Source organism: Psammomys obesus, unplaced genomic scaffold (genome assembly GCF_907164565.1).
Source record: "Psammomys obesus unplaced genomic scaffold, mPsaObe1.curated_primary_1811, whole genome shotgun sequence".
NCBI classification, from domain to species: domain Eukaryota; kingdom Metazoa; phylum Chordata; class Mammalia; order Rodentia; family Muridae; genus Psammomys; species Psammomys obesus.
In genome coordinates this window covers 11,064,906-11,083,513 of record NW_026592732.1, presented here as the reverse complement: position 1 = coordinate 11,083,513, position 18,608 = coordinate 11,064,906, and the positions used below count along the sequence as shown (strand labels likewise).

Below are 18,608 nucleotides of genomic sequence, written 5' to 3'. Positions count from 1 at the left end.
CCTCGCCTCCTCTTTGAGGCTTCTGAGGAGGTCTCGAGACTGCGGCTTGCCTAGAAGAGGGAAAGGAGAACTCGCTTCAGGAGGCCACGACCCCCGGGGAGGCGCCAGCTGGGCGCAATTTAGGAGCCCCGCAGGGCAAGGGAGCCAGCGCAGGCGCAGCAGGAAACGCCCCGGGCCCGGCCCGCAGGGCTCAGGGAGCAGTGTCTGGGAGGGACAGGGTGGCGCCGGGCCAAGGCTGCCCGCCCTGCTCACCTCGTCCTGGACCTGGGAGGGGCGAGGCACCTCCCGTGGGCCTGTGGATGCCCCGCCCGCCCCCTCCATGGCCCTGGCAGGGCGAGAGCGGCAGCATGAGAGCCGGTGCCGCCCCTCACGGCCGGTGGACGCGTGGCGAGCCGCGGCCGCCGATCGTGGACGCTGCATGGGGACACCGGGGGCCCGGCGACGCGCACGGCGCGGAGGCTGGGGACTTCCCCCGAGCTCCCCTGCGCTCGCCATAGCGGGGCTGCTGTGCACCGCGTTGACCGCCTGCATCTGCTGGAGACAGCTGCCGCAGCTGCCCTGGGCATCTCCAGCCCCGCCACGCCCGGTGGGCGTGCTGCTCTGGTGGGAACCCTTCGAGGGGCGCCGTGTCCACCCCAGGCCTCCGCCTGATTGCAACCTGCGCTTCAACATCAGCGGCTGCCGCTTGCTCACCGACCGCGCGGCCTACGGGGAGGCTCAGGCAGTGCTGTTCCACCACCGCGACCTGGTGAAGGGACCCCCCGACTGGCCCCCGCCCTGGGGAGCCCAAGGACGCACGGATGAGGCGCTGGAGCTACGCGTGTTCGACGACCAGGAGGGAGCGGTGATGCTAGCCCGCGAAGCCCTGGAGACCGCAGGCTCTAGACCCCCGGGTCAGCGCTGGGTGTGGATGAACTTCGAATCACCCTCCCATACCCCGGGGCTGCGGGGCTTGGCGAGGGACCTCTTCAACTGGACACTGTCCTACCGGACAGACTCTGATGTCTTCGTGCCCTATGGCTTCCTCTATCCCAGGAGCCATCCAGCTGACCAGCCGCCAGGCCTGGGTCCCCCGCTGGCCCGCAAGCGGGGACTGGTGGCCTGGGTTGTGAGCCACTGGAACGAGCGCATGGCACGGGTCCGTTACTACCACCAGCTGAGTCAGCACGTGTCTGTGGACGTGTTTGGCCGGGCGGGACCCGGGCAACCACTGCCAGCCAGCGGGCTGCTGCACACTGTGGCCCGCTACAAGTTTTACCTGGCCTTTGAGAATTCACAGCACGTGGATTACATCACAGAGAAGCTGTGGCGGAATGCCTTTCTGGCTGGGGCTGTGCCAGTGGTGCTAGGCCCGGACCGAGCCAACTATGAGCGCTTCGTGCCTCGTGGCGCCTTCATCCACGTGGACGACTTCCCTAGTGCGGCCTCCCTGGCTGCCTACCTACACTTTCTCGACCGAAACGTGGCTGTCTATCGCCGCTACTTCCACTGGCGCCGGAGCTATGCGGTGCACATTACCTCTTTCTGGGATGAGCCATGGTGCCGGACATGCCAAGCTGTGCAGACCTCCGGGGACCAGCCCAAGAGCATCCGAAACTTGGCAGGCTGGTTCGAGCGATGAGGCCATTCTGCTGTGAACTGACTAGTCTCCTTGGCTGAGTTTTCTAAATACCCAGCATGCTTGATGGGAAAAAGATAAGCCTACCAGTTTTATTGTTTAGCACAAGGATGGGAAAATTCCCAGGTCCTCACGGCTTTTTTACGGAGATCTGCGCTGGCTGTTAAGGGACTTTGGAGCTCTGGGTGAGGAAGGAGGCCCTTCTTTACCTGTTCCCCATGTGAAGAAGTGGCTTTTCCTTTTGGGCACAGGCCTCATCGGGGGTCTATGTGCACTCTAAAATTGAGACATATTTGTTCTCTGATCCATGTCTGCTTGGACCAACGAGAGCAGAGCACTGGATTTTGAAAGCCGGTGGGTATGAGAAAGTAGAAGAACTCTACCCGGGTTTTTCTTTGGCGTTTGGATTCCTCAAACACTCTGACCCTGGAAAAGATAAGAAGCCATTGATTCCCTTCACCAGCTGTTTATATCCCCAGCCCTGGAATAGAAGCCAGAGGCAAGATTATCCTCTGAGGAAAATTATGATGAAGACATGGGTGTGCCTCAGTTCATACTAGTAACCTAGTCCCGAAAAGCTGCATTAGAGTGACACCCCAATTCAGGGCCCTATGGGAGTGCAGTATTTAATAGAAATAAGTGGAAAGTCCCTTTGCAATGTGAATGACCCTCTCTTGATTATTCTGTCTTTAAAGTTCCCTATAACCTGGATCAGGAAAACATTCAAAATAGAGATATGAGAAAAAACATTCTTGTCCTTTTCCTAACCAGTGTTTACAAATGGAAGAAACATAAATGACGTCATATCCACAAATGTGTTTATTCTGTCTCTGCTGGACCTGAAATTCAAACTGGAATGTTAGTCCTTCAGCAGTGCTGTGCAGAGAGAACTGTAAAAGATTTCACTGAACTATGGGTTTGTGCAAAAGGGGGAAAAAAAACAACTTGTGTTTGTATATGGTTGTTTGGTTTCTGTCCATTTTTTGTTAAATGGAACTGAACAAGTGCCTACAATGAATGGTCTGTTCTTTGTTAAGTGCTAAGATCTACAGATTCTCCTCTGAATCTGCATCTCAGTACACTGATTCCAGTGCCTTTGAGTCTAGCTGTGGGGCCAATCTTGGAAATACACTCATTGATTTTTCCAAGTTCAACAGATGTCAGGGCATGCCTGCTTGTGCCAAATTACTGGGCTTGGGTCCTCAGGGAAGGTATAGAGAGGTATGAGCAGGTGCCTTCTCTGTGGGGCAACTATAGTCTACCACTGCCGCAGGGGAATAGGGATTTGGGTCACACAAAGTGTCGTTCATAAATCAGCCAGTTGACTGAAGTCCTCAAGCTATTAAGCTAGGCCCCTTAGTCACTGACATGGGCAGGGTCCGAGATTTATTTGCTGTGTACAGAGTTCTGCCCCTGTTTGCTCAGGACAGTTACCTGAGTCTTAGATCAGGTTCACCTCCTAGAGCTCTTGTTACGAGTAGGCTTGAAAGGCTCACTTAGGCCCAGGTGTTTCTATTCTGTCTTTCATAAAAGGAGTAATTAAAAGCTGTGAATAACATTGCCTCATTAAAGCTTTACAGTGTGGGCAGAAGCGCAACTATAGAATACCAGCTGTCCAACAAAGACAAACAAAAGTTTTGGGGGTTTTGTTTGGTTGGTTTGGTTTTCAAGACAGGTTTTCTCTGTGTCGTCCTGGAACTCTCTTTGTACACCAGGCTGGGCTTGAACTCAGAGACCCACCTGCCTCTGCCTCTCTTGGGCTGGGATTAAAGGTGTATATCACCATGCCCAACTTAAAAGTTCTGTTTTTAAAAGTGAGTATTGATGCGATATTGGCTAGGGGTCTCAGTGTTTTGGGGGATCTACACTGGGCAGTGGGAGGGGGGTTAAGATTTGCTAATGTGGGTCAGCTTTGCCTTCCAGCTGGGGGACACCTGGCTGAGGAGTGACCCAGGCATAGAGTCCCTCTTTTGTGACCTGTGGGAAAACACCTGACAATTTCCTGTGGGAAGTAAAAGCTGGCTCAATATGTATGTATCCATAAGCATATTTCCTTCTTACTTTGTAGGGAGTTTAGGATATCCTCATATGCATTTTACATCTGAAATTAAATTTTAGGATCTGTTACAGAACAAATCTAAACTAGGAAGGTGAGTCATATATTGCGTTTTCCAAATAAATCCTTAAAGCTGAGCCATATTTTAGGACCATACAATTTCTATTAAGCTTGTATTTTCAGATTAGAAGTACATGTGTTTTGATAAAGCTATGTAAATTAAAATAATATGGATTGCTTCACCTATACATTTCTCATTAAATCCACGTAAAACTAGCCTTTGTTTATGGAATGCTTATTATGAGAAAGAATGCTTCTGAGTGTGCTGTGTATTTCCTGTGATTGTCACGGCTTTAAGTTCTCCTTTCAAGTTGATCACAAATGTAACCTTTTTACCTCTGGATGACCCTCATTCCATGTGCACGTCTGGAAGGATATTCTCAGAAGAACTTGCTGGCAGTACTTAAGATTCTTTTGTGTTCCCAAACCCTTCCCTGACAGTAAGAGGAAGACAGTTTGGGTGCCAGGGTGGCTTCAGGAAAGAGCTTGCAGTTGGGAGCCAGAACCTGACACAGTGGCTTGGCCGCCTTCTGCATCTGTGGCCTAAGTCAGGCAACTGATTTAAATTGTAGCTTCCGTTGTACCGTGTGAAAGCCACAGGAAAGGATCCTGAAGAATGTTGTGTGCCCGGGCATTTTGTCCGTTGTGAGGTGCTATGCCTTACAGAATCCAGTCTTTGAAGGCTCTGGACCACAGGTTAGGAAACATTTTCTGCTTGGGGACAGAGTGAATATATTTCAAGCTTTGCAGGCTGGACCTCTGCTGTGAGGGTGCAGGAGCAGGCAGGAGGATGCAGAACCCAGCAGGCATGCTTGCTAACTTCAGTCCTTGGGTCAGAGTTCACCAACTCAGTGCTGGGTGTCCACAGATGACGTAAAACGTTTGGGGAATTCAATTTTTTAAAAAGTATAACTTGATGGGCATCTCTTGAAAGGGATTTAATAATTAGGATTTAAGAATTCTGGGGGGGGGGTGTTGCTGGGCTCCTAGACCAGCTTTGCAACATTCCTTAGTTGTCTGATCTGGGGCAAATTATTGACGCTTTCTGTATTTTGGCAGTCTCATCTCTAATTGAAGGTAATCATGTATGGGGGTACAGAGGGGTTGAAGTAAGACCCTTGACTTAGTCCTGGCCCTGAGGATGTGCCTAGAAACAGTTGCTAAGATCACCTCCTGAGGGAGGTCCGAGGTCCAGACCTTTGAAAGGACTTAACTAAAGTGACAGTAATATGCCGTGTGTGTGTGTGTGTGTGTGTGTGTGTGTGTGTGTGTATGTATGTGTCCCTTGAGCACTGTCACCTGAACTGCAAAATAAGGGGCCTGACCCGTAGGCATCTTTCTGTTGGTGGGTAGAGTCTGTGAGTTCAATGGTTCTACACTGGTGTGGAACTGCACCCGGCCCAGCTCAGCTTGCCCTTTCTCTTTTTCACTTCCCTTTTTCAATTTATAGTGACTTGTTTGCAAGGGCACAACCTTGGATTCCAGCTGGGCTTGTTTCCCCAAATGCTCCTGTGTTCTCAACAGTAGAGTTCAGTCCACCACATTAAGTAATGTCAATTTGGGATAGAACAAAGATTGCAAACCTAAGGGTGGAGTGGTGGGCCAAGAACAGAAAAGGTAAGTTTTTTCTCTTTGGGAGGACACAAGAATCGCTGACAGAGGAAAACATCAAGTTGCAACAAATAGTAGGGATTCTCTTCTCTCTTGTCCTCTCCAGCCATACACGTGATATACTAACTTAGTACCAAATAAAAAGTCACCATGGCCAACTAATAGGACCAGGACTCTCAGGGAAGAAGATTCAATAACATATGAGTTAAAAGTGTTAAGTTGGGGCTGGAGAGATGGCTCAGAGGTTAAGAACATTCACTATTCTTCCAAAGGTCTGAGTTCAATTCCCAGTCAACCACATGGTGGCTCATAACCATCTATAGTGAGATCTGGTGTGCAGGCAGAATGTTGTATAAATAATAAATAAATCTTTTTTTTTAAGTGTTTAAAAAAATCTTTAAAAAAAAAGTGTGAAGTTGGTTGGAGAGCAAAAAGTGAAATAGACATGGAGTCTGTGAGACCAAGGGAAGAGAACCCGACAAGGTGAGCCTAAATAAAGGGAGAGCGGGGAGAAGAGGAGAGAGGGAAAGCATGAGGATTGAAGGCCAAACGAGGCAGAAGAAAGTGGGATGTGTGCACCAGAATGAAGGCCAGGTTAAAGAGCACCATCCATCATGCCTTTTGCTGAGAAGAAACCTTTGTGCAGCTTGAAACAGCCTCTGTGGGCAGATGGGAGTGAAATCAAAGCATGAACTTGCTGAACAAGAAATAAACATAAAAACCAGATTCATTATAGCAGATTCTTGAATGCTTAATGAATGTCACTTTTTTAAAATCTGGGAAAACATTTATTTATTGCCCTTCATTTAATCCCAGTTAACATATTTCACTGGTTCTCAATATCCACTTTTTAAAGAAATTGACTTTTGGAAACAACCGCCAACATTTTTTTTTTTTTTTAATGAAAATGAGGGTGTGTGTGTGTGTGTGTGTGTGTGTGTGTGTGTGTGAAGAATATAAAGCACATTTTCATTGCCTGTAAAGCCTTGTAAAACTACTTAAAGTAAGATTTAAAGAATTGGATTTTTATGAGATTCATTTAGAGATCTTTAGTATCTTTTAAACTACTGTAACTCGGCGCAAGGGGATGGCTCAGTGGATGAAGCACTGGCCTGATGACCGGAGTTTGATCTTCAGGCCCCACATGGTGCAAGGAGCAAACTGACTCCCCCAAATTACCTGTGACTTCTATTGTGTGTACGGCACATTCATGCCCACACGCAGACACATACGGATACAATAGATGAAGAAACGAGTGCAATTTAAAATCGCCGAGTCTCATCTAATACTACGGTAAAGAGAATGTAGCCTGTAAAGGATCTTTTCAAAGGCGGAGACGTAGAATGCTAATAATTAACCCATGTATCTGGAGTGCCTCCTGTGCGCATGCTCTGCGCTAGGACTTCGAGATGTAAATAAGATGAAGGCGAGGACACTGCACTCCGGTGTGTGTGTTCTCACCGCGGAAGTGGATATGCAGACAATGTGAATGAAAACCCCTGAGACGAAGCTGCAAAACCCCTGGCAGGAATCTGCGGGGGCGGATTGGCTGATCTGAATTTCAGTACTGTGGGAGACTGGAAAGTTGCAGGTCCAAGGGCTAATTGCCTTCCCTTGGGCTAAGTTCTTCTGGCTTTCCAGAACAACCATTTCTTGCACTCTGTGTCAGAACTAACAGCTTGTGACAGTAGATAAAGAAAACCTTTCAGAATCTATTAATTTACCAGGCAACCAGCTTCTATCAATCTAAAAGCTAAAAAATGTCATTAGGTAGCATCCTGAGCCTATAGGATGCTTTTTTGTCCTGCTTCTCTGATGTACTCACCAGTGCTTTTTAAAGTAAACTCTATTTATAACTTTCTGTTCTTTAAAACTCTGAAACTGCTTCCATATTGGAACCTGGAATTTCAGATAACCTAAGCCTGTGTTCCTGGGCCGTGGTCACCCAAAATGGCTCCTGGATAAACTATCCCTTATTTCTATTTAAGATGAGATCTTGTAGCCTTTGTGTCAACAACAAAGAACTCCAACATATGCTATTGCCACAATAAATGTCTGTTAAAGGAGGAGATGTAAGAGCAAGTATGGAACCATAGCCTAAAGTCCTCATAGGAGCCCTGGAAGCATCAGAGCCCTGAAATTCAGGGAAGTGTCCCCCCAGCACAAACTAAGTTCCTCTGATGCTATACAGAAAAATGCCAGTGCTGCAGCCTCTGGCCACGGGACATTCTACCTGATCATTGTCGCTAACAGTGCAGTTAAAAACGGGAGCTGAGCTCAAGTAGCACCTTCAAAATGACTAATCCCCATAGGGGATTGCGCTCTCCTAGCAACTAGGCACACCTGCCATACCCTCTGGTTTTCTGGCTCTCCCGAGGTTAAGTCAACATTTAAGAAGGCTCCAAGTCTGCTCGCTATCTTGGCTATCAAGCAGTGATGCCTCAAGATAATGCCAGAAGCCCTCATGGTTTGTCGAGACTTCTTGGGGAAGAACAAAGACACAGCTTTTGAACGGATGCTATCTGCCAGAGGCTGTAGCTGACTAAGAATTGTTCCTTGCAAAGCTCCTGGTCCATACAGTTTAAGCTCAAACTGCCTCTGATCATTAGCCTTCAGTGAAAGACAGTGGGCCAGTGACATCCATTAATCTTGGTCTCCTAATATCCACAGTCATGTGATCGCCCTCTGAGAGTCTGGTCGTGTTTGGGTGACCCACCACTAACCATGAGTGGCCAAGAGAAGTGATGGCTGATTTTCTCAGACTGGATTGTAAAGCCTGGGCTTTGTGTCCACCCCTTCCGTCTTTTTTCCTGTGTTTTTGCTGCCTGCCTATCTGCTATTGGTTCTTTTGTGAATGAGAACTGAAAAAAGATCTGTGTCCGCAAACGGTGATTAAAGTGTAGCATCTGAGGCCTGCAGTGGTGACTCCTCCATCCTTCAGTAAGTAACCTGCATCCCGGATGTTCCGACCAATTTATTCTAAAAGTTCAGTAGTTTATAACTTTCTTTGTTCCGTTACCAGAAAAACTACATGAACCTGCTTCCATATTGGAACCTGGAACCTACGGTAACCTAGCCCCATGTTCTCAGGCCATAGTCATTGATAGTTTGGTTCCAGAATAAACTAGCTCTGGAACTGAGAGGTGTGTTTCTGCTTCAACACATTCCTATCATTCCCTTCCTCCCTTCCTTCCTCTTCTCCTTTTTCTCTCCCTCCACCTTTCTGCCCCTCTATCCCTCTCCTCTCATTTCTCCCTCCTCTTTCTTCCCTTTCCCTTTCTTTCCCTGGGACATAAGACATGAAGCCTGTATGCACATGATTTTCCTTAAATAGTAATAACCGTCATTTTTCATACTCTGGGCTTTAGTCTAGATAGCCATATGTCATATTCAGTGTATTATGAGAGTTCTCATTTGTTACATTTATGCTTTAAACTGTTTACCACTTGACTTTATCATCCCAGCTTTTGAATATTCTAAGAAACAAGGAGGAATTAATTTTTTTTGCTGCTGCTGCTCTTAATCCCTGCTTCCCACATCCTTTTCCCTTGTTGTTTAGACACCTGGCTGTGCTTTCCTGTTGCTGGAAGGAAATGGATCAGACTGCTCTTATCCAAGAAGTTGAAATGGCTGGCACCCCCAGCAGCTTTGCTGGGTGCAGTTCCAGACTTCCTATCTTTTGGGTCAGTGTTCACTGACACTATAGTCCTGGGGGAACATGATATGGGAGCAATAACAGACCAAAGTAAGGATACCAACAAAGCCCAACTTGGGTTTTTTGGGGGTTACTTACAGGAATATGGATTCTCGGTTACTTACAGGAATAGAAATGACAGAATGACAGCTGTATCACCGAAAGGTCCACCCTAGCATGGGTGACCACTGATGAAGACTGGAAACCTGGAGCTCACTGCGAAACAGTGAGGCAGCTCAATAGGCTTGGGCAGTTGAGTTGGTGTGACCCTCTTCTAAAGGGCTCCTCTTGTCTGCCAGCGTCTCTCAGCTCTCCTTTATAGCTTCTATAGGATTGGGAATGGAGCTGCTAAGTGTATCTGGTCAGCTTTAGGGACTTGGTGAAGCCTTTGAGTTGTTTATTTCCTGACTGGAAGAGTTTGCCTGCAGGACGGAATGTTTCACCTCCCCTGGTATTTCACATCCTTCCTGATAATCCAACGTTATTATCCGAATGCTGTTGATTGGGCAATTGGAGCTTCCCTCCCAAACCACACCGGTTGCATCTCCTGCTAGGAGGCCCACAGCGGAGCACTGACAACAGTACCTGCAGGTCTCTGCTACAATACCGCTCTTCCCTGACTGAGACAGAGCATGTGGTGACTCCTCCAGAGCCACACAAGCAGCTTTGTTCCCAACTAAGTCGTCCTCGAAGCTCCCCCTCATCTTGTGTCTCTTAAGAGTTTTCAAGACTCTACACACTTCGCCTGAATTATACTTTTAAAACACATTATTATTTGTGTGTTTGTCTGAGCGTCAGGAGCATGCAGGGGCCCCAGGAGGCCAGAAGAGGGTGTTGGGTCCTCTGAAACTGGAGCTCCAGATGGTTGTGAATCACTATGTGGGTACTGAGAGCCAAACCCTGGTCCTCTGAAGTAGCAACAAGAATACTCTTAACCACTAAGGTCTCCCTGGGCCCCCAACCTAATTTCTTTTAAGATTGACTCACGTTGCTAACTCCCTCTCTAGGACACCGTTCCAAACGTTTGTCTAATGGTCCATCTATTAACCGCCCACACTTTCACCTCCTCTCACCCCTTCTCGGGGTGCAACCCTAACAACACTCAGATAACAGTGACACAAGCTTCCTCTCAGGTCCAGAGTGGTGTGTGATGCAACTCTCACATATGTTTATACTTGGGTAATTTCCAAAAACCAGTAGCAGAGAGAGACATCCTCAAAATGATAAAGACTGCCAGCTGGGTGTTTATAGCAAATGAGGGGCGCCTAAAAAAAAAGTGTCAAAAGGAGACAGAGACAGAGATGGAGAGATTCCCGCGAGGTTACTCGAGGCCCAGCCCCGCCTGGCCCCGCCCCACATGCTCTTGCGCATTCTGGGAGTACAAGCCCACCCACGCTCGGGTTGCTGTTTGCCACACCATCTCAGGAAACTGACTACTTTAAATCTCCTCAGCACAGCTTCACCATCTTCTTCCCAGAGGAAACACCTGTGCCGAGACTCACCGGCTCTATAAAGCCTCGGACACCCAGGAACATGAGTGGACGAGCCCGAGTAAGGGCGCGAGGCATCACCCCAGGCCACAGCCGCAGGGAAGTGGGGTGCGCCCCAGGAGTCGGCACCGTGAGTGTTTGGCTCTACTTTCTGTGTCCATCCTGGGCAATGCTTTCCTCTCCCAGCCTCTCCCACCTTTTTTCTTGCAAGTGTATATATACTATTAAGATCCGGAAGTGCAGAAAAGCACTGTAGCTAGGAGGTATGTAGCTGCCTTCTCCTTTCTTAGCTTTAGTTCAGTTGATTGGAAAGTAGGAAAAAAGGGAGAATAAACGAAAGAAAGACAGACAAAACATGAATTAAGCCTCCCCCTCTTTCGGTGTGCTCCAGTTGTTCCTGATAACAGGTGGCAGAAATCGTCTCAGATTCAGATGTACGTGGCTTAGATCAGCTGCTGTTGGTTGCGCAAACATTCGGAGTTTGGCTGTTTGCTGGGTGACAGAACCAATCCTGAATAACAGTTGTACATCCGCTTTTGAAGAACCTTTTAGTCTCAGACCAGAACTGGTGGTTTGTGATCATTTTGCCCTTGTTATCATTGAGTGGAGTTCTCTTGACTTTCACTCTCTCTGTCTGTCTCTCTCTTTTCTGTCTTTCTTTATTTTCTCTTTTTAAACAGGCAAGATACAATAATTTCTTGGGCAAGGAGGAGTTTTCTGCCTAACAGCTCTGTCCTTAACTGTCTTGTGAACTGGTTTTGGTTCAGTGCACTTCCAGGGTTCATCCCATGCTCGGGGTCCCACTTCCACATCTGAGACCTCTGGGGACCAGCATGGTTACCTGGTTCGTGCTCAGATGCTAGCATGACTCAGGCTAATAGCTCTTGGAAAGGGAGGCCCTCCAGCTTCTCCTTAGCCTTCTGTGGAGCATGGCCACCCTCCCTCTTGTCCCTCAAGAGTTTCTACCTCTGGATCATGGTAATCTACGATATCAGACACCATTTTTCTGATAGCCTTGTGGCTTGTGAGTTGGTTTAAATCTGACCACACTTTCTGCCTGCTTTGTAGGCCACCTTTGCCAGTCCTGGGGAGAGTCAGGCCTCCAGCAGAGGAGCCAGCAGCATTTCACAGCCACGTAAGTGCCACCGGTTCTGCTTCCCTGACCTCCTTCAGCCTAAGCAGAGCAGAGGGACCCATCAATCCCTGAGACATCAGACAGCCACCACAGCTCTGCTCCCCTTTTCATGTTCGTTGTGGATTCTCTGGGCTTCCTGGGGGTGCCTGGGACATGGGAATCCATATGGGGAAGCTGGTCTGATTCTTTCTGCTCAGTGAGTAATTTTGAAACCCACCCACCTTGACACAGAGTCTCAGATCCCAGCCAGCCTCAAACTACTGTATTCCCGAAGATGACCTTGAACTTCTGATTCTCCTGCCTCTGCCCTCCCCAACCCTTCAGTCCTGGGATTACAGGTGTACACCCACCACACCATTTTTTGTGGTTCTGGGATTGGAGTCAGGGTCTCATTTGTCCTAAACAAGCCAAATGAGTTACATTCCCAGCCCTTGAAAAAAAAAATTCCAAAAATACAGAGCAGAAATGCCAAAGCTCCTATCTTCCTGGATGGGAGAAACCAGCATACACCTCTGGTTCATTTTCCCTCATACCTGGGGGATACATCAGGCCTCCTAGCAAAGCCAGGTTCAGCCTCGGGATTCTTGTCCACTCTTGACCACACAGCCTGAGTTGACATGCCAGGTGTATTAGATTTTCCTTGGGCTGCCGCAAGGAAGTACCATTGACTGAGGGGCTTAAATAAGAGACTTTTGTTTTTTCCTAATGCCAAGGGGTTGAAATGAACCTGAGGAGAACAGAGTTCATTTCATATCCCTGACATGAAACCTGTCTACCATGTCTCTAATTCTGACCGTGGAATGAAGTCATTGGTGAGTGAGTCTGTAAGCCCACAGACTCTCCGAGTCCATCTCCCATGTAGCTGTCTGTCTGGGTGGGAGCTTTCCAGGTCCATGTGCATAGTGATCTGAACTGTAATGAGAATGTACTGCATGGACACAGAGGCCTGCTCTGAGAGGCAGCCTGTGGGCCAAACATTGTCACCCAAGCATTATCATTATCGCTGTTTCCAGGATAAAAACAGTCCATTCTTTGAAGACAGACTGAATTTTTGTTGATTTTCCTAAATTATACATATACATATAACCTAAATATACCTATAACCTAAATTTTTTCCTTAAGTGTAGAGTCCTGGCCTTTTAAGACCACTTATATTGTATAGTTACCACTGGCATCTATCTCTGGAACTCTTTTGTGTTGTAAAACTGACATTTACTATTTGTTAAAAATAACTTCCCATTTCCCATCCATCCAGTTTCTGAGAATTGCCATTCTATTGTAGTTTGAACTTTTTTGTTTTGTTTTGTTTTTTTGTTTTTGTTCTTGTTTTTGCTGTTGTTGTTTTTTCCAAAACAGGGTTTCTCTGTGTATCCCTGATGGTCCTGGAACACTCTATGTAGACCAGGCTGGCTGTGAGCTCAGAGATCTGCCTGCCTCTCCTGGTGCCACCACCTCCCCACCTAGTTTGAACTTTTTTAAAAAATAAATTTTGATTTTATGTTTAATGATGTGTATTTTGTGTGTCTGTGGGCGAGGCCAGAGGCATTGGATTCCCCTGGAGTAATTGGGAGCCGCTTGATGTGGGTTCTAGGAGTGAAACTCTGCTTCTCCGAAAGCGTTCTTAACCACTGAGCTTTTACCCAGGCCCTGGTAGTTTAAAATTCTAAACTATCTAAAAATCACCTGAAATCTGGAGCAGTGAGAGAGCTAGATGGTCAGTTAAAATCAATCTCTGAAAGAGTCCATTTCCATGGAGAAGGATCCAGGAGGAAGTTTGGAGCAGGTGGTAGGGGCATTTGGGGACAGCATGCAGTAGCTACATCACAGGACAGATGAAACCAGAGCCCAGAGGGTCAGCACACTGGTAGCCATGTTGTTTTGCAGTAAAGGCCCGGATTTTGATGGTTTGAAGTTACCTTCCAAGTGCTGAAGCTGTTTAAAAGCTACCGTCTTCTGTGTTCACTTAAACGGAAGTCACTTAGAAGGAAACAGGCTTGCCGAATGTAAATGGTAGACACTGAGGTGGACTCTGTCTTCCCTTCTTAAGGAATAACCTAGGGTGATTGTTGGTGGCTGTGCCTGCGTGGTTTCTCTATTCACATGCGGAAGTCTAGAGACTCGGCCCTCTGTGCAGAGGTCAGCGTAGGTTGTCCTAGCCTGAGTTTCTTCAGAGTGTAGCCACCCAACAGCTAAAGGAGGAGTGACTGTCACTTGTTAACACGTGGAACTGGGGCACACAGTGCAGCTGTCTCCTGAGCCAAGAAGAGGACATCTGTGGTATGGTAAAAGCTAACGCTTAATCTCATTTCTAATTAAACATTCCAGGCCTTCTCTAGACTTTTCAGTGTTGAGATAAAGTCCTTGGTACAGGCAGGAACGTGTGAACAGTGCAGGCACGTTTTAGTGAAAACCTGAGTTCTGACTGTCAGTGTGGTCCTGATGTAGAGGGTGCATGCAGTCTGTCACTGTGTTATCTTCTTGTTTCAGATGAGGCTGGTGTCTCTTCCGGTGATGGTGGACGTACGTTCAGGGAAATGAGAGGCAAAGACAGACGGGACTTTGTAGATTTGGGTGTCTGTACCAGAGAGAAGTTGGCCCATGTAAAAGATTGTAAAACAGGTAGCCAGCCCCTTCTTGTTACTTTTTAAAGACCATCAAGTGTTGCTATGGAATTTAAATTTCTAGTTCTGAAATAGGTAAGTTTGTTAATCAACCTGATAGGCGTTGACTGAGCATCTGTGTGTGGAAGGCATTCTAAGTGTGTCGGCTTTATTGTCAGAAACACAAAACTATTTTCTTTTTCAATCCACATCTCACTTTTAGAAAAGCCATCTTCTTCTCACTTGGGGGCATAGAAAGATTCTCTTTCCCAACCCTTATCCTATGTGGAGGATTAGCCTGTGGGGATTTTAACTGTAGAAAGGAAATCACAGCCAGTGAGGACACGTCTTCATTCAGACTCCAGGCTCCTTTTGAAATTGTGTACATAGTTGTGGGCTGATGTATCTTCTGGGAAGTTTGTTTTCTTTGGATTTGCAGGAGGCTTTGAGGATCCCTCCCCACTGATGGAAATTCTGTGTTTGATATATATACATATATAGATCACATATATATGTGTATGTCAAATATATATGCACATATATGCAGAACCATTAGAAATAGACGTTATTATCTAACAAGCAGATGCACAACTGAAGCCAAAGTTTCCCCAACGGTGCATACCTCGCTGTTTTTTTTTTTGGTTTTTTTTGGTTTTTTTTGGTTTTTTTTTATGCTGTTGTTGGGGTGGAGAGATGGATGGGTGGTTAGGAACATATACAACGGTATCAGGATTGAAGTTCCAGCTGCTCATATTAGGCAGCTCACAAACACCTGAGACTCCAGGTCCAAGGAGTTTCACGCCCTTCTAGCTTCCATGGGCACCTGCACGCACAGAAGATAATAAAGAGAAGAAGTCTTTTTAAACCCCCCCCCCCCAACACACACAGTAAAACCCACGGACTCACGAACCTTCCCAACCCCAGCACGGATGGGGCTTGCTGCAGTTTGAAGGTGCTGGCGCAGTAATTTCCAAGTCCTGCCAGTTCCGACGGTATACATTGATTTCTCTCAGCCCGTGTAATGACAGGCTGGAATGTGATGCCGTTCACTCAGAATCTGAGAGGACTACTTTTTTTTTTTTTTAAGCAAAAACGACATGATTGTCTCTTGCCTCTGCCAGAGACGTGTCAAGGGCCAAGGCTGAGGAAGCGCTACGGCATACAAGCACTGTTTATTTCTTATACCCTTGGGGACTTGCATTTCCACTTTCTCTAAAAAGAAAACTAGTGTGTGCAGTGTAGAAAGATACAAATTGGGTTTTTTTCTGTGAAGACAGGCCAGAAAAAGAAGCCGTTTTTACTCTCTTAGATTCTGTCCTGGGGAGGAGCTTGTGGCATCCTCTGTGCAGCCGGCGCTGATTTTGCCCTGTAGAATTTCAAGCTCTGAGTAAAAATGTCTATAGGGGAAGGAATTCCAAGAAGCACATATGGGCTCCATGTGCCCATAAAAATAGAGACCCAAGTCATCCTGCTTCTATATAGGAGTCCCTGATCCTTCTCAGAGGCCCTGTTGGCCCCTTTGGGGGACTTCCACAGTGGTCCAACCATGGATGGAACTTTGTCAGAACTTTCTAACTCCTGGTGAAACTCTGATTATCTGGATTTCCCGGAGGCTGGGGAGTTAAACCGTTCACGGTGAGAGTGGGATTGGCTTTTATTTTTCTTGTGGCTGTGATGTCAGCAGCGAAAACTGACAGCACCTGAGACCGTCAAGCTGATTGGAATCATAGAATCACATGCAGATGGAATCACATCTGGAAGGTGTCAGGGCAGTTGCGTTCAGACGCTTCTCTTCCCCAGAGGTTGGAAGGTCACATCCTTCCCTCTGCTTCCGGAGACCTGCTCTGCACATAGTAACTCCCAGTGGCATTATTGCCTGGTTGAAAGTGATTGGAAGCCCCTGCTTTGTGTCAGTCACTGCCATGTCAAAATTTTAAAATAGGATTAATGTTAACATGATGTGTTCTTCTGGTGAAAGACATTTTTCCTCCTCCTCAGGTTCTAGTGGGATACCTGTGCGGCTGGTCACGAATCTCTTTGGTTTAGATTTGCCCCAGGATTGGCAGCTGTACCAGTACAATGTCACGTACAGCCCAGATTTAGCCTCTAGGAGGCTGAAGACTGCTTTGCTTTATAATCACAGAATAATCCTGGACAAGGCAAAAGCATTTGATGGCACCAGCCTTTTCCTCTCAGAAAAGCTGGACCAAAAGGTACAATGTGGTTAGTATTTCAGCGTGTGTGTGTGTGTGTGTGTGTGTGTGTGTGTGTGTGTACACGCAGGCATGCATGTGCATGCATGCTTGGATGGGTGTATTTGCTTATTACATGTATGTAGAGAATATCATTGGTTTTCATGACAACCTAAAGGAGTGTTTCCATCGCTTCTTAGCTCTTTTCTGCTCCCTGGCTTGAGCTCAGAGGTTTCCTAAGGCATCGTCAGCCATTGATATCATAGGTGAAACTGATGCTCCAGCAGCTAAACATTCAGGAGCTGCAGATTCCTAAGACAGATGTCCTTGGAAACCTTCCCCAAGCAGGTGAGACCTGCACAATCACCATTTCCATGGCTTTGGAGCTACTCAGTCCTCTTCCCCTGCGCAGGGTATCTGTGTGGCCAGATAACTTCACATCAGTTTCTGAATATAGGACCATCATTTCTTTCATCACTCGGTCATAGGCAAGATGAGTGACTGATGCCAAGTCTAAGAGTGTTTGCAAAATGACACCATCGAAGTAGTTCAGTTGCTTTTCTCTTAACCCATTTTCCCCAGATGTTCAACATTGTCAGTCCTCGAATAGATATCAGTATGCATAGTTCTCTCCATATTCTACTTTAAAGCAAGATTAGAATTACTATGAGAAAAAAAAGAATCAGGTTTTAAAAAGTTACACTAGAACACAGAATTAGATCTTTGATAATTCCAGTCAGAAAGCTTAGTCAACGGACTCAACATCCTCAGACACTATGGTGCCAATAATATAGGTAAAAATTGATATAAGATCTCTGTGATCCTACCCAGGTCAGAAACGAGTCTCTGAGTATTTCCTTATCCTTCTTAGGACCTTGAAATGCTTGAAAAATGGTGAGGTCTGATGGCTCAGAGCAGCTGAGCTGTGCATTTAAAAATGTTTTTGTTTCCCTTCAAGTCCTTCGCCTGGTGACACAGGGGTAGCATGCAACGCGTCTTCTTATGTTTACATACTGTATTTCCGGTGTCTTGTCAGGATTAAATCTTGTTCTCAGAGGGACTTTCATAGCAGTAGCTGAGTGGCTTCGGTGGTGTTAGAAGTCACTCGTGTGTCACTGGAGTGGTCTGGTAGAAAAATTCTGTTCTGTATGTTCCAGGAAGATATTAGCATTGGCCACTTCAGTTGAGGACTAGCAGGTCACAGGTGTCCACATATTTCCATGCTGGGGACAGAGTCCAGTGAGGGAGGAGACAGGGGACATGATAGGCTCTAAGACAGAGCATGGGGCTGTTAGCCTTATTCCCAGATCAGGTGATGCTGGGTGCAGACACAAGATTGATGTGGTCCTTGTTTGGTTTATGTCCTGTCCCTGTTCAGTGAGCATCCTAACGATGACACTGCTCTCTGCTCCCCTTTCATTGGACTCGGGCATACTCCTCCACCTCTGTCCTGCCAACCTCCACATTTCTATTGCACTTATTTGGGTTTGAAGAGTCTCTTTGCGGTACATTCTGTTCCTGTCCATACTTTTGGCAGCAGCCTTCCAGTTGCCTCCTGGCCTTCCAGTACTCTCCATACTCGGTCTTCTGGGAAGCACCATCATTCACATCTCTTTGCCACCTTGGTGCGCTTATAAAGAGCCGACTGTATACTTAGTAGGGGGTTAGCACTATGGAGGAAATAAACAACAGGGGTCTTTTCATTTAAAGGCTTTCAGGTTAACGTCAGATTTACAGTTAAACACAGTGTGAGGTAGAATGGCATGGGTGCTTAGTAAGAATGAGCACTGAATTTGTATTTTTATTATGCTACATTTACTTACTAAGCATAGAGTTCTATGCTTCAGCCTCACAAGATTGTCCTGTGTGTGGCTGTTATGTCTATGAGACTCCACGTGTTGACCGTGTGCCCTGCCAGGCTTATAATGATGCTAGGTGCATTAACCCTCATATCACTCCTGGAGCTCATAGCACTGGAGGAGCTTACTCCAAAGTCAGATCTCAGAGCACGATGAGAAGCAGAATCATTCCCTAGCAGGACACTTTGAGGGAATTAGTGTCTTAGGAAAGCTCTTGGGTTCAGAGAGGTGGACAGTGGTGAAGGGCCGAGGCTGAATGACAGAAGTGAGAGGTTTACTTAGCAAGGTGTGGA

At 46.9% G+C, this 18,608-nt stretch overlaps 2 protein-coding genes across 2 annotated transcripts in view; both read left to right on the top strand.

The window, feature by feature from the left end:
- Window positions 1-203: 203 nt before the first annotated feature.
- On the top strand, window positions 204-3,936 carry Fut4 (fucosyltransferase 4). Its single transcript, XM_055615401.1, has one exon. It carries the CDS (start codon window positions 320-322, stop codon window positions 1,619-1,621), a length of 1,302 nt encoding a protein of 433 aa, XP_055471376.1. The 5' UTR covers window positions 204-319; the 3' UTR covers window positions 1,622-3,936.
- Window positions 3,937-10,563: 6,627 nt separating this feature from the next.
- The window catches only part of Piwil4 (piwi like RNA-mediated gene silencing 4), a 40,763-nt gene continuing 32,718 nt past the window's right edge, over window positions 10,564-18,608 (top strand). The window contains exons 1-4 of the mRNA XM_055615601.1: window positions 10,564-10,659; window positions 11,598-11,664; window positions 14,152-14,283; window positions 16,263-16,477. Of these exons, the coding sequence (XP_055471576.1) occupies window positions 10,573-10,659; window positions 11,598-11,664; window positions 14,152-14,283; window positions 16,263-16,477 (501 nt within the window). The 5' untranslated portion in view covers window positions 10,564-10,572. The remainder of the gene's footprint in view (window positions 10,660-11,597; window positions 11,665-14,151; window positions 14,284-16,262; window positions 16,478-18,608) is intronic.